The 22764-nt window shown below is 46.3% G+C and overlaps 1 protein-coding gene across 4 annotated transcripts in view; it reads left to right on the top strand.

Moving 5' to 3' along the window:
• Nucleotides 1–752: 752 nt before the first annotated feature.
• SLCO2A1 (solute carrier organic anion transporter family member 2A1) overlaps nt 753–22764 on the top strand; it is a 90847-nt gene continuing 68835 nt past the window's right edge. For 2 of the 4 annotated variants that reach the window (XM_045030766.1, XM_045030763.1), the window contains exons 1-2: nt 753–853; nt 14824–14935. In XM_045030766.1, the coding sequence (XP_044886701.1) occupies nt 837–853; nt 14824–14935 (129 nt within the window). In that variant the 5' untranslated portion in view covers nt 753–836. Of the gene's footprint in view, nt 854–3477; nt 3644–10041; nt 10070–14823; nt 14936–22764 lie in introns of those variants that run through there. The other 2 variants (XM_045030765.1, XM_045030764.1) reach the window with 2 other exon arrangements.

Here is a 22764-nt window from a genome sequence, read left to right as displayed (position 1 = left end):
AATAAGAGTGTCCACATATGGTATTATACTGGTATAATTATTCCTGTATAATTATGACAGTAAATTTCCCCATGTACACAAGCACTGAGTCTGCAGAGAACCTGACACAATAGCTTTGAGAGAGGGAACCAAGGGAGCAATGCCTGCCTGAATTTGCAGAGAGTCTGACACAATAGCTCTAAGAGGGAGGATCTGCCCCATGCATCTCCATGGAGTGTTAACGCTAAGACTCACTGCTCTAAGAAGGCCCAACAAGGGGACTTTTGTGTGGGGCAGAAGGGGAAGAGTACAGCAGGCTGAGCCAGTCCACCCAAGCAGATACCTCCTGCCAGCTGGGGTAAGTACTGGGGTCCCTGTGCTACCAGCCTTATCTCTGCACAGGCTCCATTGGCTCCAACTTCAAGGCCAGCCTGCCTGGGGACCTGGGTTGCATCAATCCAGCTCTGCCAAGAGTGGGAGGGTCCTGCTGGGTAGGGAGCGGCAGCCAGCTGGGCTGAGGGGGGGAGGGAGGAGGCGGGGGACCCTGCACCCAGACCATTCCAGAGGGAATGCCTGCAGGAGGTGGCAGTTATTTATACATGGGGGAGGAGGCAAGGGGTACGGCTGGGCCAGCTCACTTTTCACAGCAAGGGAGGGGGAGCAGGCCCTGAGCTGCTGGGAGCTTCCCAGGCCGGGAGGTTCCACGCCTTCCCCTCTCCCCCTGTGGAAAGTGGAGCAGCCCATCCTGCCCCTGCCCCCTCCCATCAGAAAAAAGCAACAGCCAGTGGCAGGGCCTAGCTAGGTCGGGTGGCTCTGGGCCTGGAGGGGCCAGGCTGGCGGCCTTGTGGTTGGAGTCAATGGAGCCTGCGCAGAGGTAGGGCCAGGAAGGCCTGATGTGCTGGGGACCTGCCCTGTCCCCCCATGAGCAGCCCAAGAAGGGATCCTCTCTGCACCCCACCAGTCCCCCAAGTACCTGGCGGGGAGCTGCTCGGGGGCTCTGTCATGAACCTGTCCCTTTAGCCCAGCCAGGGAGCAGGTGGCACCCCCTTGTGCCTGGCTGCTGGTTCATGGGGGGGGGGGGGAGCTGCTGTTGGGCAGGGAGCTGCTGTGGGGAGTGAGCTATGTAGGGGAGAGGGGTCAGCACAGGCTACTGCCCCGGGGAGCGAGGGGTGCCTGAGTGGGCATGTCAGGCATCGTGCTATGGGCTGGCACTCAAACACCACAGCGATGGGCGCAGCGTAACGCCCCTATAGAATAGTCACCGTTTGATCCCTCAGGGTGGCTGGTGCTGCACAGCCACATGCCACCTCTTATCCAGGGCACATTGTAAAACTTCAGTCCTAAGACATCACAAAAATGACTTAAGCTGCATTTCAATAGCCTTCCAAGGAAGTCAGCCCTCACTCCCATCTATCCCTTCCTGCCTCATATGCATTTCTGAGCCGGGCGTTGCCTTGCAATTTATAGTCTACCACAGCTGCAGGAACAAAACTGGGTCAATGGTGGGAACCTGGAATTTGGCTTATGATGCCTGCTGGAAAGGCAGGTGCAAGGTCAACAACTAAGCCAGAGCTTTCTGATCCATTTTCTTGCAAACCTTACAACCTGTATTCGCAGGCATTCCATTATCTTCCCAGTGTGGAAATAAGATCAACCGTTTTGACTAGGATTGAGTGACTAATTTAAAGTGATTGATTAATTCAGCCTCATTCTCGACTTGCAGCGAGTAGAATGCAGTTTTCTAGAGTATTCTTTGTTAATCAAATGTACTTACTTTTTTCACCCCACTTGTGTCCCTCTATGATTGGATCACAAACACTTAGCTGCTGCTATTGTTCCCTGATATTTGAAATTTGAGTTGTGACGAGGCACATAAACCACATGTTATTGTTTCTGTTCCTTGACTGTGGGAGCGTGACTCTTATAATCAGTAGAGCCTGAAAGGGTTTGAGTTTCTCCTGCAGAAGTAGAAGTAGAGCAAGGTAGCAGACTAACAGAAATAGGGAATTTTAGCAAAATGTTAAATCTTTCCCTTTCTAGACTACACAAGCCTTGCTTAAGGCATCATTCCTGCCATAATGAGATGACTGTAAAATGTATTGTCAAGGAACAGAGTTATATTAAATTCTTTCTCATCACATTCACACAAAGCAATTGCCTGAAAATGCAATCCTGCTTTGAATGGGGTAGTTAGATTCTTGTCTGAGTCATGTAATTGCCTCTAGTACAGGATACTGACATTCTAGCTTGTAAGTTTTTTGAGGTCTGAACTGTCGGGCAATGGGCTCCTGCTCCGTGAGCAGGATTCTGAGGTGCTACGGCAAAACAAACAATTATTTCATTAAAATATTACTATGAGTGTACTGCTCTGGACCCTGTCACCCTTATGCTAGGGTCTCATTCATGGTCAGCAGACATTTACCAGGCACCCATCTGGCCACATCCTTGCAAATGATGGGAAATGATTTCTTAATCCCTGCCCTTTTTACTGAGAATCCCAAGTGAGGTATGCTCCAATCATCAGTTTCTCACTTCCTCTTTCTGAAGGTTGAAGGTTGTTTTCCTCTCTGGGCTGTTCAGTGTGAAATGCTCAAAGGCTGAAATTTTTAAATCTGTCTGAGGATTTATACGCTCAGATTCCATTAAAAATAATGGGTATCCATTACCCCCCCCCCCCCCAGTCTAAAGGCCAAGCTTCGCCCTTGTGTAACTCCACTGACTTCAGAGGAGTTACCAGCAGGGAGGAATTTGACCCTGAAACTCAAGTAGCCTATTTATAAGCAAGACATTCAGCATACAGTGATCAGACAAAAAAAGTCTGCTTAAGAGATCTAGTCTGAATCTCTGCAAAGCTCATTTAGATAGGTTCCCCTGGGGTTCAGTTACACCACTCTCTAGAAATGTAAGGCTTCTCTTTCTCCCACTCTGGCCCTTCCAGGATCTCAGTCTGCTAAAGTCACATCCCTCTGATATCCAGTCTCCCAAATCATCCTCACAGCCTTGTTGTACCTTTCAAGTTTATTTGATGTTCCTGATTTACTATCTACAAAGGCTTGCCTGCACCACCATCCCTCATGGGGGTTGTCTAGAATAGGATGTTGAATTTAAAGCAGGGTCAGTTAACACATTAGCTAACTCCAGCTTTTTCCCTAATGTAGAAATAGGTTGCCTTGAATTATCTGGTTGAGATCAACTCTAATGGGGAGCCTAGAGTGCTAGGAAAATGGTCAGGGCCATGTTAACTGACCCCAACCTAACCTTGACCTCTTCTCCAAGGGGTGTTTCTCTGGACCTGCTCCAATTCCATTCAGGACTGTATTCACCTCTGGGTTAACACTATCACTTCCTCTTTTGGGTTCAACCTTTGTTTTCTCAAATGTTCCTTGGAAGGTAGAGACATTATTTGCAATCTTCCACTCTGGGAGGAACTGGTTGTCTGCTGTTGGGAGAAGTTGGGATTCTGATAAGCTCTCTTGCAAATGTTTGCTGTTTCTGAAGGAAGGCATTGCTTGGAAGACAGACTGAACTGACTCACAAGCTAACAGGAGTTGCTTCCTCTTAGCAGCAATTCAGATCTTGATCAAAGATGATTATTGGCAGAGTGAAACCAGTCTGGCTGTCACAGTTTGTAAGCTGCTGTCATCATCACAGTCACTGACACAAGGTAATTGTGTGCACACACCCAGCCCTGGTTGTGAAGGGAGTGGGTAAATCCTTGTCTGGCTCCCTTACTTGCCTTTGTGCCAGAGCTCTGAGGCAGAGTTTTGACCCCCTGCTGTGTCATGTAATGACCCATCACATATTTCCAGTGGAAACTACTTGCACCTGCAAGTTTAAAAGTCTCTGCCCGTGAGAACTCAAGCCTGCAGGGTTCACAGTTAAATCTCAGCGAACAGTTATCCTCAGATGTTCATGGGCAACACTTACAGAAAGGGCACAAATGCAGTTGCAGCAAATTCATTTTTAAAAGCTAGTGGGATAATGTTGTATCTGCCTTAATGCTGTTCAGAACAGCCCAGCCCATGAATTGAGAGACTAGCAAACCCCAAACAATTCCACCGTGGGCTTTCTTTGTTTACTTCCCTCAGATAATTCAATATGCCATAATCCTCTACCCTCTCTTGCTGTCTACCCATTCTATCAAGCGATCAGCCTTCATGCCCCTTTGGTATACAGCTGGTTGGCAATTTTTTGACTAAACAGGTTTTTGTTGGAAAAATGCCATTTCATCACACCCAAAACTTTTCATGGGAATGTATCAGTTCCAAGAACATTTTCACCAGGAAAAGTTTTTCAGGTCAAAATCAGAGCAAGGCCTTGAACCTGGGTCTTCTAAATCCCCGTGGAGTATCTAAACCACTGCCTATGCTGGAGTATCAGTTCTTGATGTTTCCAGGACTGTGAATCACCTTGTTGCCCCCCAGCCTCCAGCTTGAGGGAGTCGTGCTGGTACTTAATAGGGTGTCAGCCTTTCAGTCACTCAAGCACTTTCCTTTGGTCTATGACAGCCCTGACTTTGCCTTTCAGATTAACACAAAGTGCACGTCAGTCCCCTTGAAGCACCCCCCTGTGGTACCCAACCCCTGACACTGGCTACTCACAGACATCCCACATCCTCTGCCCCAAAGGAGCAGTGTTATCCCAGTTTTACCTTAAACTACTGCTCCTGTGTAACATACAGCACTTGTAATGAAACAAAAGGTTTATTTAAGAATGAATAGGGAGAGGAACAAAAGGGTGTGATGGAAACAAATGGTTACAATACAAAACAAGATAATAAAATGTGAACTATGTACTATACTTATCAATAGTTCCCTTGCCTATCTAATATTGTTGGTTGCTCCCCCAAAGTTCAGTCTGTTGCAGAGCTGGCTGGCTTCCCAGGAACTAGGATCCAAACTTTCATGAAAACCACCCCCACTCAACAAAATGGCTCCACAGTGAATGGATCCAGAGGGCCTCTCCCCACTCTAAGGGCTTGGCTACACTTACAAATTTGCAGCGCTGCAGCAGGGTGTGAAAACACACCCTCTGCAGCGCTGCAAATTGCGGCGCTACAAAGCGCCAGTGTAGTCAAAGCCCCAGCACTGGGAGCCGCGCTCCCAGCGCTGTCCGTTATTCCCCACAGGGAGGTGGAGTACGGACAGCGCTGGGAGAGCTTTCTCCCAGCACTGGTGCTTTGACTACACTTAGCGCTTCAAAGTGCTTTGAAGTGTAAGTGTAGCCAAAGCCTAAGTTATACTAAAACAGTCTGTCTTTATCCATAGACAAGGCCAACCCCTGTCTGTTGTAAAGTTCCTTCTTGACCTCCAAGGGGTTTTGATTGTTTGCAGTTGTCTTTGATGGTTTTCCATTGACTGTTCTGGGATGGAGCAATGGTGGACAGTTTAGCCTGGCATTACATCGCTGGCTGACCAGAGAGAGGTGGCCAATCCCTCTGCGTGAATAGGCCATCACTGAATAATATTACTGTCAGGTGACACCTTTTAACCTTACGACCATCAGGGCATAAACATCAATATAGTTATGTTATTCCTTAAATATCAATAAAAGCAGCAAAGAGTCCTGTGGCACCTTATAGACTAACAGACGTATTGGAGCATGAGCTTTCGTGGGTGAATACCCACTTTGTCGGATGCATCCGGATTCACCCACGAAAGCTCATGCTCCAATACGTCTGTTAGTCTATAAGGTGCCACAGGACTCTTTGCTGCTTTTACAGATCCAGACTAACAGGGCTACCCCTCTAATACTTAAATATCAATATCACCCATACACACATTGTGCCAGGATTATGCTTTCAATAGAGACCTTACATGTTACCTTTTATGGGTAATTACCCTGTAAGCAATGTATTTGATGTAGTGAGTTTTTAGGTCTGAGACAAGAGTTGTTTGCAAAGATGAGAGGACTCTTTGCCACGGGGCCTTTGTGTCACAGGATGATCTCCATTTTCCTCCTGCAGCTGTTCTGCTTGATATAAATAATTAAATGTTTAGTGGGCCAGAGAAAGATTAACTCTGCAGCCCTGTGATTCGGGCAGTTAGCTGGGATGTGGGAGACACAGCTTCAAGTCCCTAATCTGTCTGATTCAAAGGAAGGACTTGTCCCTGGTTCTCCTGCATCACAAGTGAGGACCCTACCCACCTAACTTTTGGCCATTTTGGGGTGTGTGTATCTCTCTCTCTTTTTATATGAAAAATTTCCAAAGGTCTCAGCTTTGCTCTGATACAGAACAGGAATATTTTTGAAAAAGTTTAATGGGATGGGGAAACCATTTCCCACCCAGGTGTAGTTCAGTAATGTTCTCCACACCTCACCCTGTGTTTAGAGCTCCCTGCCTGGCCCTGTGCTGAATGACCAACCTCTTCACTCAGCCCCCTCCTTCTAGCTCACGTCCTCCACAAAGCCTAGCACTGGTAATCCATCAGGGTGGATAATGTCACATAAAATGACAGGCAATGTTTCACTGTTTTGAGATTTATCTCTCACCTTGTCAGCTGGTGCATTGTGAGCAAGATTTTCAAAAGAGCTCTTGGTCAGATTTCCAAGGGCTCAGCGTGCACACTCAATTTACAGAAACAACAAGGAATCCAGTGGCACCTTAAAGACTAACAGATTTATTTGGGCATAAGCTTTCAAATAATAAATCCGTTAGTCTTTAAGGTGCCACCGGCCTCCTTGTTGTTTTTGTGGATACAGACAAACACAGCTACCTCCTGATACTTCAATTTACAGAGTACTCAGCTTCCATTTAGGCACCTAACTAGGGGGCCAGACTTTCAAGAGAGCTCAGCAGTCAGTGTGCTTGCACCATGCTGAATCTCTTGAAAATCAGGCTCTGTGTGTCTGACCTATCCTGCCTGCCTAGCATTGATTGCATGTCTCTGCGTTGTACAGTGTGGATCATATTAATAATGCTCCATAGCCAATAATAAGAAACATTCAGCTTTGGGTCTAAGTGTCTCACATCAGGGTTAAGTCACCAGACTGGGATTCAGGAGATGTGGGCTTTAGCTCCCCGCCCTGCCATAGGCAATGCCGGGCAAGTCGCTTTATCTGCCTTAGCTCCCCAGCTGTAAAATGGGGGAAATCCTTCCTTTGTCTATTTAGACTGTAAGTTCTTTGGGGCAGGAGCTGTCTTTTACTCTGTATTTGTACAGCACCAAGCATGATGAGGCCCTGAACTCAGTTAGGTTCCTGCAATGTAATGTAAACAGTAATAATAATACCAGGCGTTCCTGTACCAATGAATCTTCTCGGCCATAAGAGAGAAAAAACAGTAAGACCAAAATATTCACTGTTCTTAAGAATGTGCGACTCCATGTGTCATGCCTTTCAGAGCCAAAGCCCAAAGGTTTCTGGTTGTATCTTCACTAGCGTGCAATTTTGCATCAACACGTTACATGAAATATTCCATGAAGTGTTAAATACAGCTGCAGACTGCCCCTCTCCCAGCTGGCTGTGGGGAAAAAAGCAGTGATTTAAGTGCTTGCTTTCCCCCACAGGAGTAACTATACTTCCATTCTGCTGTTTGGGTGGTGCCAAGTGGCTTTGTCTCTGCATTGAAAGATCAGCCAGTGGCTATACTAAAATGTCAGGCTAGCGTTCTCTAGAAGCTAATTGGAAGGCTGCAGTGAATGAAATGCCTTTTATTTTAAAAAAATAATAATTAAACAAACTTTTTGCTGAGCCTGACTCCAGTGTAGCTGGTGGTCCCCCCCAACCAGCGTGTACAGAGCACTGTGAAATTATACCGCTTGCTGCTGTCGCGGACAAAGGTCCCTCCTAGAGAACAAACAGCAGTATCGCGTCTTGCCTCAGGAACAAGCAGTGTTATTTTTGCTGCTAACTCCTTGTACCTGTGTGTGTGGTGCTGCTATTGAGAACTTGCAGGCCAAAGATCACTGAGAGGAATGGGTTGGGTAGAGTGGATGGAGTCCAATTGAGACCTGGAATCCAGTTATTGGCCAGTGCCCAATTAAAACCAAATCGAGGAGAGCAGCCAGTCTGGGCCTCACCCCTTAGAGGCACCCCCAACTTTTTTGGCACAAATATGAAGGAAATGAGCAGTGTTCCGGTTATTATTAAAGCTGCCTGGGTTGGGGAGGCAGGCAAATTTCATCAAGACTCTTTCCCAGCCTTGTGTAGCACAAGCTGCTACAGGGTATGTCTACACTGCAATGGGGAGATGCAGTTACACTATCACCAGTAACAATAGCAGTGAAGAACGCCCCCCCTGCGGACCCCAGGTACACACTCAAGTGGCCACAGCCCATGCTGCTGCAGCTTCGCTGCTATTGCTACTCAGTCTAATTAGACACAAGCTAGCTGAGGTCCATCTACACATGCTGTGATCACACCTCCCCACTGCTGCGCAGACATACCCTTAGAGGGGATGTAGCAATCTACAGGCTGAGCAGAGTCTTCATGTTTTTGGTTGATGCAGGCTCCACTTAACCATATTTGTTTCTACCGGTTAAAAAGGGCCTGATTCCCCACTGTGTCCCTCCACTTCTACACCAGTGTAGCTTCACTGCCATCAATGAGGTGATGCCAGCCAGAAACTGGAATAACGGAGTGGTGGATCAGGCCCGATATACTTCTCTCTGATTGCTGCTTTGGAGGAGAGTGAGGTGGGGCAAACAGTCTGATGGTGTAAATGGGGGGAAATGGGCCTGATGTTAGGATCTTTGATGGCCTCCTTGAGCCACTTTCATGGCACAAAGGGACTGCAAAGCTGGTGGATCTCACCAGATGGGAATAAATTCAGCATAGGGGAATCCCCGGGTGCCTGAAAGCCCCCAGCATAGCTGGGAAAAGGGGGCATGGATAGAGTATTCCCAGTCCCCTGAATGGCTATTTGGGGCAATGGGGAGCTGGGATTAATTTAGAGAAGACCTGAGGCTTTAGAACTGGGGAGTAGCCAAGGTGATGTAGACTGAGTTCACCCAGACCTGAGGATTGGGGTCAGTACCTCTTGTATTCTGGCCATGCATTTCTGAAATACGCTACCAGCTTCCTGCTTTCTACCCTCTGGGAATACTGTCTAGCTAACTATTTTATAGTCCTATTCTGCTGCCCATCACCACCTCCCACATGTGACCAACTGGCAAGGGCAATCTTAGAGCAGCAGGCAGGACCGGCTCTAGGCACCAGCAAAGCAAGCATGTGCTTGGGGCGGCACAATTCCAAGGGTGGCATTTTTTTGCTTGCTTTTTTTTTTTTTTTTTTTGCTTGGGGCAGCAAAAAACGGCCCTGGCAGCAGGTGGGAATGCCAATAGTGGTTGGGCTTGCATTCAGTTTACTGCACTGATTCCTTTTCCTTTAATTCCAAGTGATTAATTCCAGTGTGGAGTTATCCCATGGCAGTGCAAGAAGTATGACCATTTTAAGGAGGATCTGATTTCAAAGCTTCAAAAAGAAATGCACCCCTGAGGCACTGTAAACCAAACCAAACCACACACTGTGATTTTCCTGCTAGTACTTAATTTCGCTAATATCACATAAAAAAAGTGTAATAATAAGAATTTGAAGCTAAATTCCTCTCCCTCTCAGTGCTGTAAATCAGTTTCTTCCTGTGCACTAAATCCACAAGCTATACCACTCAGCTTGCCAAGACTCAACTGTGGGGCAAAGATTCAAAATGAGGACAATATGGAGAATTCTTAAGATGAGGCAGGATTCACATTCTCAGCAGAAATATGTTTGCCACATTCATTGCATGACTCATTGTTTTGAGGGCTGTAATTTAAAATAATATAAGAGCAAGACCACCAGCTCTGTACCAAATGGGGGTAAATTTGGGTCCAGAATTTGGGGTTTCTCTTATGAGTAGACAGTAGCTGAGAGGTATGACCACACCTCCATGATGGCCTGGGTTAAGTTGACTATTCACTGAGTAATGAAGCACCTTCTGCAGATGATGCCTTCTGTGGCACCTGCGTAACCTCTTACGCTGGAGTGGGTTTACACAGGTGTTGCTGAAGAAAATGGGGTGGCACAGGTGTAGCTAAGGGTATAAATTTGGTCGGCAGAACCTCTGCCATAGATGGTGATGTTTAAGATGGAGAGACCCTACCATGACAGTGTGAGTTTGTTGGGCTAGCACTTAGTATGGTTATGCTTTGAGTGTTTCTGCATCAGTTAGTGTCTTAGCCATTGTGCACAGTGGGAGGAGATCTGCCTTTACTTACATAAAGGTGCTCAAATGGCTTTGTCTGTGGCCACTGAATATTCATTGCAACTCAGGCATTGTTTGGCAGGTTGTGTGTGGCCGGGGTGAAAGTAAAATTGAACTCTTACTGGTATGGGGGCTGGCTCTGGGCCCCCTGGAAGGGGCGAGTCCTTGAGTGGAAGGGGTGGGGCTGGGGGTCAGTGTCCACCAGCCAGCCCATCCATGCTACCTGGCCTGTGCTGCCCAGGGCTCCAGCAGCGATTTAAAGGCCCAGGGCTCTGGTGGTAGTGGCAGCAGTGGCTGGAGCCCTAAGCCCTTTTAAATTGCCAGCCCTGGGGCAGCTGCTCCTTTTGCCCACCCATTGGTGGCCTGGGGGTGGGTGCAAAGGGGGCAATGATGTTAAAGCTCTGCTGCTGCAGCGCTTTAAGCAGGGTCCTTAAAGCGCAGCCATGGCAGCACTTTAAAGTCACCTGTATGGGCTGGTACTGGTGGCCACTTTTATGGGTATGCCTTACTTTCACCCCTGTGTGTGGCCCTTGCACAAGTGTGTGGTGTAAGGAGCTGTCTCTCTTTTGAACCCCTTGCACAGGCTCAACCACAGTTATAGCAATGGCACTCTGCAGGTGCAAGCACTGCTTGAGGCTGCTACTTCCACAGGTGCTAATCCACATCCAGGCCAAAAGATTAAGGCTCCAGTTCGGCAAAGCACTTCAGCACGTACTTAAGGCCCAACCCTAACATCAAGGGATTTAAGCACCAACTTTAACTGGATTGGGGGTCTCACTTGATAAGGACAACATAAGTGAATGTCCTGCTGACATGGATTGTAGCTGAGCCGTGGGAACAGAAGCATTAGTATGTTAGGTCAGACCAGTAACCCATCTAGCCTGGGATTATTTTATCACAATCGGCTTCCCCTCTAACTGTTGTTCTCTTCCATGATACAGTGTCTCCCTCAAATAACATCAAACCTCTGAGATTGCTGATGACCTGGCTAGAGGCGATGTGCCCTTTACTGTGGGCTGATGCTCTTTTCCAGCAGCTGTTGGGGGGGGGGGGGTGTTATTTTATTTTTTTTATTTTAAAGTAGATCGGGTGAATTTAAATCCATCTATGAAGACTTTTTTCTTTTTCTTTTTCTTTTTTTTCAAATAAAGCAGGGAAAAAAAACCTTTCCAGATAAATAAGGCATTTGGGCCCTGATCCAGCAAAGCACTTAAGCTCCACAGGGGGCCGGTTGGTAAAGTTACTCCCTGCACAGTGCAACCTGCTGTTATCTTCATTAATGCAGAAAACACACTTTTGAGGCGCAACACTCCCATCAACCCAGAGTCAGACTTTGCGGGTGTTATGTTGCTTGTTTACTGGAGAGCTATACAGAGGGATACTTAGCCAATTAGTGGAAATACCCCCATTTTGTAACAAAGGGTGTGTCTGCCTGGTACCTTCAGACCCACTTGGAGCATTCTGATTTTGAGATGGGCTTGGGGGACTGTGACATAATTTTTTGCCACCCACCTCACCTAAATACAAGCAACTGGCTCTGAGCCATGAGGAGCCGTTTGCACAAGGCGCTGACATCCCAAGTGTAACTATCTCCTTGTACAGAGATCAGGCCTGACCCTCACTGCCTTGGACCTATGAGATCATTTACACAGGTACAAAGTGCCTCAGATGCTAGCTACCTGGTTGACATAGCTCCACCCTATCCTCCTGGGAGGTCAGTAAGTCAGCAGTGTTATTTACCTATGAGGACACTAAGACAGGAGAGTTAGGTGATGTGATGTGAGCAAGGTCACAGAGCCAGGTTTAGAGCATTGGAATCCCTTTTTATCAGCCCCATGCTCTGTCAACGCTGCCTCTCCTGCTATTGTGGCCAGAGGTTTCACCAAGAACCTGCCTTGGAGTGGAGCGGAACTTGTGCTCACCCTAGTGCCCACCTCAGCAGCCTGGCTGCCCTTGCCCTCCACATAGTCATGAACTCATCTGGGGTTCTCCTAAACATCAAGGGAGCTAGGGCGAGGGTCTTTTCAGCCCAAGGCTGAGACGCTTTAGGGGAAATCAGTGGCTGGCTCTCAGCCCTGGTGATCTATGTTTTCAAGGCTGTAATTGCACGGGGGCTGGGGGAAGAGATTTAAGGAAATCTGAGCGTTTTCTTAGGCCCCAGGAATCAGTGGGGATCCTTGAGTGCACCTCAGTCTCAAATTCAAACCTGCCCTTGTGTTGTTCAGGCAGCAATTCCATACTTAAATGGGAGTTTCTCACTGGCTGAGCCACTATAACTGATGCTAAACGGCTCCCAATTTAAAATCCAGAGCAGCCCCATCAGCTCACCCAGAAGTTTATTTACTAAAGTTGGCCAAGTACTGCAAAAAAGAGTTCCTAAGAATTAATTTGAGTATTTTAAAGTATTCGCTTTGCTCTGCTCCTCCCTTACTGTCTTTGTTTTCTGCTAATGAGAGTAATGAAAGGTTACTGGCCCAAATGTTCTTGGAAAGCAAATTCTAGTCTTCATGGTGGAAGTGTTTGCAAGTTTTTGCAGTCCTGAAGTGGAAACAATACCATGTGATTTACCTGACCAATCACAGCTAATCAGTTCTGGTCAAGTTTACATTTGTGAGCTGTCTAAAGTTTAAAAAAAAATCTTTGTTGACTGTTCATAATGAATGAATATAAAGATATCACAGTCAGCTCATGGATACTTTGCAAGGAGAAAAAAAGAATATAGGAATAGCCAGAGTAGATTGGAGAGTCCAATATCCTGTCTGTAACAATGGCTAAGTACTTCAAAGGAAGATGTAAGAAACTCTGCAGAAGGTATAATCTTCCCCCAGGAAAAGCTTTTCCTAACCCAGAGCTTCACTGAAGTGCAGAAGCCCTTCAAAAACCCTTGTTTATTTTTTTGGTATTAACCATTATCACTTTGGATATTCTTGTTATCTAAATATCTAATATCTCAATAAATGCTGCTATAGTGGTATACTCTGGGATATCTTGTCTCAATGAGTTCCACAGGTAATTGTGTGCAAAAAGAGGCTAAATTAACTGCATAAATTGTTTCAAGAGAATTATTCACTCAGCTCTGTGTTTAGCACCAGCTATGATCCCAATCCTGCAAACTGCTTTGTGCGGGGAGACTCCAGTATCCACTCAGAACTAGAGTGACCTGGTGTCCTGTTTTTAAAGGGACAGTCCTGTTTTTTGGGACTTTTTCTTATATAGGTGCCTATTACCCTCTCACCCCGTCCTGTTTTTTCACAATTGCTATCTGGTCACCCTACTCAGAGCCCCACTGAAGTCAAAGGGCTCCTGTGTGGCACAGGAATCTGGCCACATGAAGCAGTGTGCAGGATCATGTGTAGCTTTATTCACAGGTCGTCTTATCATCCCCAAGATCACCTCCCTACTTGCACAACCCTTAGGAAGAAGCAATTTACAACTATGTGAAGGCACTTGAAGAACACTAAAATAAATTAGACTGCTATTGTGCCGCTATTTCCTAGGGGATCCCTTTGCCAGGTTTTCTCTCCCGTGCATGATTGTACACACTGGAAAGCCTCAGGCATCATCTATTCAGTCTGGTATTTCTGAGAAAATATTCAAATTGAAACCCAGCTCCTCCTCCTGAGCAAATGAGAACCTGCCCTCCGCTCCTCCTCTCCCCCCACCCCATAAAGCAGTTTAAATAAATCAATTCTTTGTGCAAACATAACCCCAGTAAGGTCTCTGAAAGAGCAGCTCTCTGGAAATTTACAATTGCAGTTTTTTTGCAAGTGAAAACAAGCAGAGAGCAGAACATGCTAGCGTTGTGTGTGCTGCAAACCTCCCACCTGCTTGAGAGAGAGATTTCTTCCTTTCTCTTGCTTTCTACTTCAAAGTTCCCCTTTGCCAGTCTCACCTGCTAGAGACATGAAAGGCAGATTAGCACAAACATAGTCTGCACAACAAGCAGGCATCCCTTCATCCTTTCCCATCTTTTAGGGCTTTGTTCTGCTGCCCATTACTGTGATATACTGGTGCCTTTTGTGTTAATAAGATCGGCAATAGCAAAGCCCCCTCTTCCTGGAGCCTCTGGCTTTCATTAGGTTATACAAACTCTGCTGGAAAAGGGGATGGGGGGGGGGAGGGGAGAGAAGAAGGTGATTGAGGCTGTGAATATCTTTATGGTGGGAAAGCAGTATCAAATATTTTGCAGCACTGCCTAAGGGATCCAACTCTGCACTGGTGTATTTTATGATCCACATGCGTGGGGGAAGGGGGGGAGAGGAAGGGAAGAGAGAGAGCTCCGACCTGTCCCTGGAATGTCGTATGTGTGACACATTTTTACCCATACCTGCCCGGGAGGGGTGGTGTGTGAGCCTGGCTCAGCCTCCCTGTGCCTTTAAAGTTCTCTTTACACACACAAGAAAAGAGGGAGGAGAAATAAAGTTTCATCATCACTATTCCAGAGAACAGTCTTATAAAAACTTCATGCTCACGCTCACTAAGTCTCACATGCTTGGACAGCTTTCAGTTGTGACTTATCAGAATCCAGGCTGGAGGAAAGGAAGGAGAGAGGTTTATATCAACAGACAGCTGAGCACTTCGGCATTTTGGTACACTTCTGATTTACTGGCAAGTTAGGGAAAAGAGAGAGGAAACTAACTGTGTGCATTGGCCTCCAACAGCAATTCTAATCAAACAATGGGAGTTCAGCCTGAAAACAGCAAAGCTCCAGGCGTCAGCAGTAGCCCCAAAAGTTGTCGCACCTGTTACCGGAACATCTTTTGCAATATCAAGGTAAGGAGCTTAACTTTGTATTACTTTTCTTCCTTATTTGCTTGGGAGAATGAAGACATGTTCACTTCTCAAATTTTCACAAGTCTTTTACCAACAGCAGCATTGGTCCTGATTCACACTTTAGCTCCTAGAACTCAGTGCATTTGTTAAAATGCAGCATTTCAAACTCCCTCATCCTTCTGCAATACCAAGTACTAAAAGAAGCTGTCAAGCATGTGGCAGGGCAATATATGTAGATTTGGGGGTACAGTAGTTCTTGGCACAGTGAATACTCGCAGCATAGTGCAATGCAAGTTTCTTGTTGAGATAGTTGTTCACAGTAAGAGAGGCACAGACACATAGGACCAGATTAACAGGTGGGAGAGCTATGCTGATTTACACCACCTACGGATCTGGCCCTCTACTATTTAACCCACAACATGTCTTTTGTTAGGGAATTATTGGGATCATGGTGTGAAAAGAAAACGCTGCCTTAAAATCATATTAATTTGCTTGGAAAATCTCTGCAAGGACAATTCAGTTGTTAATACGGTTACAAGTGTGAGAGATTTCTCAGCTGGTTTAGTTCTCCCTTCCTGTAGTCAACAAAGAGGTGGATTTATTACCCTATAAATAAAGGGTGCAGGTGATGTCCACACTGGCAGAGAGGGGTGTTGTTTTTTAAAAATGCCGCAGCTAAAACCCTGCTATAGACAAGGTCTAGAGGTGTTAAAACTACAACTTGCCCTGTCTACGCTAGCATTTAAAAACATGTTAGCAATCACATTTGAAACACACCTTTTTTCCCCATGTGCTTTAGTGCATTCTTTGGGCTGGACCCTCGCTGGTGTAAATGGTGTGATGGGTGTTAATGGAGCTGTGCTGACTTGCACCAGCTGAGGATCTGGCCCTGCCTGTTTTGGTGGTTAGAACTCCCCCTGAGGACATTTTAATTCTTTGCTCCCCCAACCCAAAGTCTAAAAAACTCAACAGCTCCTAGAGAACTGCTGGGAGATCCAATTCCTAAACTAACCATGTGAAGCTTTCTCTGTTTCGCAGACACATGCCTATATTCTTCTACTGATGTGGGTAGCACGAATGGGAAGGAATAACATGCACTGTGTAAACAGGGAAATAGCCCCGTTTGTGTGTGAGCATGAGCCAGCAGGCGTGTGTGTGTGTGAGAGGCGACAGAACAGATGGGGTGGGCAGTATGCAGTTGGCTGCAGGAGTTCGGCATGGCACAGCAGTGGCATCGCTACCTGTAAGATCTGACTCCCTGGTGTAAGTGACCCACTGAGAAGCAAAGCAGCAGACCAGCCATCGATCTCCAGGCTGGCAGCAGTTGTCAGTGCTGGTGCACTCTGCCCCTGGGGCTGGTGACTTCCCACTGGCATCAGATAATAGTTGTTTGTTTACCATCTGATAGTAGCTCTGTAAGGGTTTGTCAGCACTTCCTTTAGGAACCGAACCTTTTACCACAGCAGGTCTCAAATGCCCCAGGCTACGCCAGGCACTGAGCTCCCAGGCACACCTTTTTTTAACCTGATTGTCTTTTTAATCATTTGTTTCCTTTTCCTCTGATGGGCAAAGAACAAGCCCTCTTCTCCCCCCGCTGCCCCTTCTGAGGGTCTGATGCTTCTTGGGCAGCCCTACAGCAACACTGAATAAATAAAGTCCGTTAATTTGTACCATCCCTTCTGCTCTCGGTTACACCCGTGTAAATCCACAGTAACTCCCCCGAAGTCTTACCCCTGACTGTCAGCTGCATCGGCCGCTTTGGACTGCCTTGCTAGCACAGTGGGGCTCTAACCCCACTGAATGGACTGTGGGGGATTCTCCTGTGGTGCAGAGCTGGCTATGTCATCTTGTCTCCCAGTTGCTTCCAAAAAGGTATGGGACAGGGAAAGGGGCATCTCCAGGGTTCTCTATGCCCTGCTAATCTCTGGCTACCATAATGGTTGAAATGTGGTATGCAGGAAGTCATACTAGATGATCAGATGATCCCTTCTGGCCTTAAACTCTATGAATCTATGAAATGCACCTTGGGCTGTTGGCAGCTGGTCTAATTTAGAGCAGCCTTCAGGTTACTCCAGTTTATACCAAGCGACACTCAGGGTACAGCCAGCCCAGGACTGGAAGTCTGAAAACCATTCTTAAAAACCATCTGAACTGTGCTGTCCTGAAAAAAGAACAGGAGTACTTGTGGCACCTTAGAGACTAACAAATTTATTTCAGCATAAGCTTTCGTGAGCTACAGCCCACTTCATTGGATGCATAGAATGGAACACACAGACAGGAGTTGCAGTGTGTGCTCCTCAGCAGCAGCCCAGGTTTGGGCCCAGGCTTTACTGCAGATTTCTGCAATTATAACTGACAACAGAATCTGTCCCACAGGGCAGTATGTACTACTCCTGTTGGCACAAAAGGCTGCTGGATGCCCGGAGGGAGGCAGGAAAAATATCCGAGACCTTAGAGAAATCATTGGTCTCTAGGCTGTTTTAAGGTTGAAAAACTTGTTAGAGTGGAAACAGTTATTTTACAGGATTGTCCCCTAAACATTAATATCCTTCTAACTAGTGTCCACCCAAATCCAACATATCTTCATGATAGAGACAAGGCAGGTGAGGGAATATCTTGTATTGGACCAACTTCTGTTGATGGAAGGGACAAGCTTTCACGTTTCACAGAGCTCTTCTTCAGGTCTGGGTAGCTCGAAAGCTTGTCTCTTCTGACAGCAGAAGTTCTTCCAGTAAAATATATTACCTCACCCACCTTGTCTCTCTGATATCCTGGGACCATCCCAGCTACAACAACACTGCAAGCAGCAGATCTTCCTTGTGTTTTGAACAGTAATTTCTGCACCATACTGCTCCATTCACAATGGCTTGGGTCTGATGGACCCAGGAACCTTCTGTCAGTGGAGCTTTATTCAGCTGATTTGTGCAAAGCTTCAGGCTCCTATCTGACCCCTTGCTAAGCCTGGATAACCAGGTAGCATGCCTTCTTTCACCTCCAGCTTGCTAGGAAGCTCTGTCCCTTCCTCCTGGTTGAGGGCCTGAACACAGTGATCCAGGCATTGGTCACCACCAGGCTGGATCAGTGTAACTCATTGTATCTGAATCTGAATGTGAAGATGATACAAAGGGTTCAGCTTGTACAGAATGTTACTGCCCACTGTCTACATGGCTCAGGCCATGGTGAGTGAATCAGGCTCGTGTTCATGTCCCTCCGTTGGTTCCCAGTCAGCTTCCAACACCAATTTAAAGCCTTGGTCCTATTTTTCAAAGCTATTAATGGATCAAGCCCCAGCTATACCAAAGGCCAATTTTGATCTTTGAACCACCACAGCTACTGTACACCTCTGGAGCAATGCAGAACCTAAAGCCCAGGAGGAAGCATGTGAGAGCTCGGAGCAAAGCATTCTCTGTTGATCTTGCAAATCCAAAGTCTCACCATCTTTAGGAAATGTTGTGAGGCCTTCCTCTTTGAGAGAGACTTTCTACCATAAGCGACACTCAGTAGATGAACCACCCCTTTTAGTACCCTCCCTGCCAGTGTTGCAAAGAAGCCTTTGAATAAGTTAGTCAGACCCGTTAGCATTTACAAATGAAGAAACAGTGAACTAAAAGAGTTATTAATATTATTATTAACGATTTCTCTGCCTTGTAAACATGTATAAAAGTTAATGCTTTTTACAAGACAGAGAAATAGCTAAGCCTCTGTGAGACAATATATTGTGTATATATATTTTCTCCAAGCATCTTAACTAACCTGAAATATTGAGATTGTCTCTGTCTGTAGAGATGGGATGGAAGTCTGGGTCAAAAATGATTGCCCCGAGGTTGAAAAGTGACTGACAACCAGTGGCCACCAATGCCCTCGGTCAAAAGATGTCGTGGCAAATGCAACAGGAATGGTTGGGAGCAATAGTTTGCCCGGCAGAGTAGCCCCGCAGTTTATAAAGCATTCTACCCCTTATTTAAAAGATACATGCTGGCACTACAAATAATGTATTAAATAAGTAGGCTGGTTCTGTACCAATAGTCACTTGGGCTCTGCACAGAAACAATTACATGATCAGGGCGTCAACGAATAAAGCCAAGTGTCCTCATATAAACAAAGCAAGTGCTGAACACGGCTGTAATTCCAATACACTAAAATTGCTAAGGGGCACAATCCCATACACTTGGTGTCCCTAAACCTCCGACTGCCAGAAGCTGAGACTGGATGTCCTGTTCTGGCATTCCCTCTGAAGGATCTGGCACTGGCCACTCTCGGAAGATAGGATACTGGGCTAGATGAGCCATTGATCTGACCCAGTGTGGCTGTTCTAACCACGCACTCCAGGTACTGATAATGAAGCCCATATTTATTAGAGGTGGCAGTATTCACAGCCCAGCATTTCCAAAGTGCCTTGCTCGAGACTGATTCCCAAAATAACAAACACAGCTTTTTAAAACAGAGCATCCTGTTCCCTCCCTCCCTTAATCTACTGTCGAGGGAGCTCCCAGTATGACCTAGTCATTCTGAGGTGGGACGGGCTGTGCAGCTACTCTGTGCGGTTCCAGTTAGAGGGGGCTAGCTCTCCTTAATCTCTGTGTTTGGAAATAGGATTGTTAGCCAAAGCCCTGAGCAATCTCACCTGCTGCTTCATTGTCTTGGCCTGGAGAATTGTGGGTAAGAGGAAGCAAGGCGAAGCTCTGGGTGTCAAGCGGAACCAGCTGTTGCTGATAGAATGAAAAGAAAGATTTGAACACAACAGCTCTCTGTGTCAGGCTGCTTGTAATGTCCTGCAAGGTCCTTGCAGATCAGGGTAGGATGGGGGATTTCTCCTGTTATGGATGGATTAGAAAGCATCATTGAGGAAGCTGGGGGAATAGGGTGAGAACAGAGATTGAGAAAGGTCTTGTGGATGACATGTCCATGGTTTATGATTGCTCCTGCATTAATAACTGTCCTGGCATATAACTGTGCTCTGGCCCCCCAGCCCTTGAGGGGTCCCCCTTTGCACCTTGCTGTAAGTGTTGTTGGTCCCTTAGGGTGTAGCAGTTACTCCCCCTTATTATTTATTAGTGTCACTATATTTAAATTATAGTAGCACCGAGAGGCCCCAACTAAGAGCAGCCTAACAGGAGATAGTCTCTGCTCTGAAGAGTTTACAGTCTGAGTAGATAACACAGTCGCAAAGATAGGGAGGGGAAACTGAGGTACAGGAAGACAAAGTGACTTGCCTGAGGTCTCACAGCAGGTCACTGGCACAGCAAGGAACAGAGCCTCAGTTTTCTGAGTCCCAGTCCAGTGCCTTAACTGCTAGACCATGCTGCCTCTCATCGCCCTACTGATGTTCATTCCGTCCTTTTAAACAGCAATTGAAAACTATTTCGGCAGAGTCATTTTCTATTTAAATTGCCCCCACACCTTGTGGCAAACAGTTTGGCACCTTTTTATGGTGGTTTATTTACTGTATCTTGTTTAGTTTATGGTGTTTTAATTAGCATTGTCCGTGCAGTGCCCCAAGAACTATGGTGGGCCAGGACACTGTATACACAAAACAGTTATTAACTTAGATGGGCAGGTCTGTGCTCAGTGAGCACTGCAACTGAGTGTTTTTCTTTATTGTGTCGAGTGTTTTAAATGTTTTGTGGAGTTAAATAACGGAGCTCCAAAGTGAAAGTAAAAAAACAGAGAAAGCAAGAAATTCGGAGACATGGGCAAAGCAAAAGGAGACATTTTCAGATGGACTTTGAAACTAGCTGGAGATGCAGGAAGGCGGTGCCCGGTGGTCAAGGCTGCTAAAGTACCATTATATTCTCAATCCATTGAGACTGCATAATGGGAAAGAGAGAAGGCCTGAGCGAGATGGTGGGAGGAGACATAATGATGTAGGTAGAAGCAAATCCACGGAAAGCCTAAAAAACAAGGAGAGCATCCTGAAATGAGTTGGGAGCAAGTGGAGTCATTTGAACGCAACTGTGATGAGGTCATGCTTCTCTATCCACCTGTGAAAATGGTCAGTGGCACTCTGTTCATGCTGCCATCTGGAGAACAAGAGATGCCAACAAAATGGAGCTGACATAATCTAGGCAGGGTGAGATGGAAACATGGAGAGGATCCCAGCAGAGGTGGAGTTGAGGTAAAGGCAGTGCTGTACATAAACAACAATAGCAGCAATAGGCAAATCTGCTGATACTGGAAATGTGGGAGGAGAAGGCAAAGCCAGGGTCAAGGCTCACTTCAAGTTTCTTTTGATACTGGAGACCCCAGGCTATCCAAGTCCAGGAGGGGAATGGAGGAAAAGAAGTGGGGTATCTTAAGCTCTTGCTTAAGAGAAACACTTCAGTTTTTCAGGGAACTTAAGGAAGTTATGATGAAGACACAGATCATGAGAGGTGTAGAAATATATATGTATGGTGGAGTAGCCTCAGCCTAAAGCCATTCAATGAGAGAGAGAGAGAGAAAGTGGATGGGAAATAGCACAGGATCAAAAATGGGCTCATGGGACTCTACCAAAGAGGGCTGTGGTACAGAACAATTACCACCACTAAAGAAAAGAGGGCAGGAATGGAACATTGACAGGAAAGAGACAGTGACACCTGCATGGATCTGTAGGAGGTCCAGGGAGGACTTCAGACTGCTGAAGGCTCAAGGAGAAGAATGAACCCTGGTCCTTGGAAAGGAGAAGGTGTTTGGTCCATAGAGAAAATCAGTTTGTGTGCCAGGGCTAGAGCAGAGAAACATACTGGTGCTGCTGTGGTGGTTGGAGAGATGAGGGCTACTCTCTTAGGAAATTAGCAGAGGTAGGAAAGGTGGTAGCTAGGATGTCAGGTGAAGTGTTTCAGGATCTAGGGAGGGTTTTTTAAAAAGGGAGCAAAGTGCAGTAGGGAACTAGGAGAGAAAGGGAGGGTCTGGGAAGACAGGGGTTTTGAGGGACTGGCTTATGTCAGAAATGTCTGAGGGACAACGGCATTGTTGGGAAGGAGAGGGAGAAAACAGGTGAGACGCGTGAACAGCAGGGCTGCTGTTCATCCATAAACATGTGGGGAGTTCATAAGAAAAGGTGAAGGAGGGACTCCCAGAGCCTGGTTCCCAATCACTCCTTCACACTGCTCTGGCAGTTTTAATTCTGTACGGCTGCTGTAAGGCCCCCTTGAGCTACCAGAGCAGGGTAAGTCTAATTAACATGGTCCAAAAGGTCTAAACAAGAATCAGGCCCACAGCATCCATAATAAAGAAAAAAAAATACTTCTATATATTTAGTGCCAGTTCTGCCATCCTTACTCATGGTGCGCAGTGCCTTACTCCAAAAGTAGTGCCCCTGAGTTCAGAGGGAGTACTCCTGGAGTAAGCTGCTACTCCCATGAGTAGGGATGGCAGAGTCTGACCCTTACTGCCTTTATGGTATTGCAACTATGAAAGGGACTATCCATGCTGCCATTTTATTGTAATGACTTGAGCTGGGATTTACCAAGGTGCCCAGCTCTCATTGGAATTCAGTGGGATTTGAGCTCCTAACTCCCCAATCTATTCTATATAGGTTCTTACGCTGCAGTCATCACTATAGTATATCTGAGTGCCTTCCAGACATGCATTAAGCAATGTGACTAACATCTGGCATGTGTTTGCGCTCTGATCCTTTCCCCAGGGGAAGAAGCCCACGCAGTGGAACATCTTGTTTTGTGAATGTTTTAATAATATGTGAATATATACATACAAGTTGCTATCTGTTCCTGGTCCCCCTGAAGTAAATGGGTGTTTTGCCATTTACTTCAATGGGACCAAAGATTTGATGAAAGAAATGTTGCGTTCTATAAACGTAGCCATTATCCTGTCATGCTGTGGAACTCTGT

The sequence above is a fragment of the Mauremys mutica genome, chromosome 9, assembly GCF_020497125.1.
Source record: "Mauremys mutica isolate MM-2020 ecotype Southern chromosome 9, ASM2049712v1, whole genome shotgun sequence".
In the NCBI taxonomy this organism is placed as follows: domain Eukaryota; kingdom Metazoa; phylum Chordata; order Testudines; family Geoemydidae; genus Mauremys; species Mauremys mutica.
The sequence above is the reverse complement of the archived record's forward strand: the minus strand, read 5'-3'. Positions and strand labels throughout refer to the sequence as shown.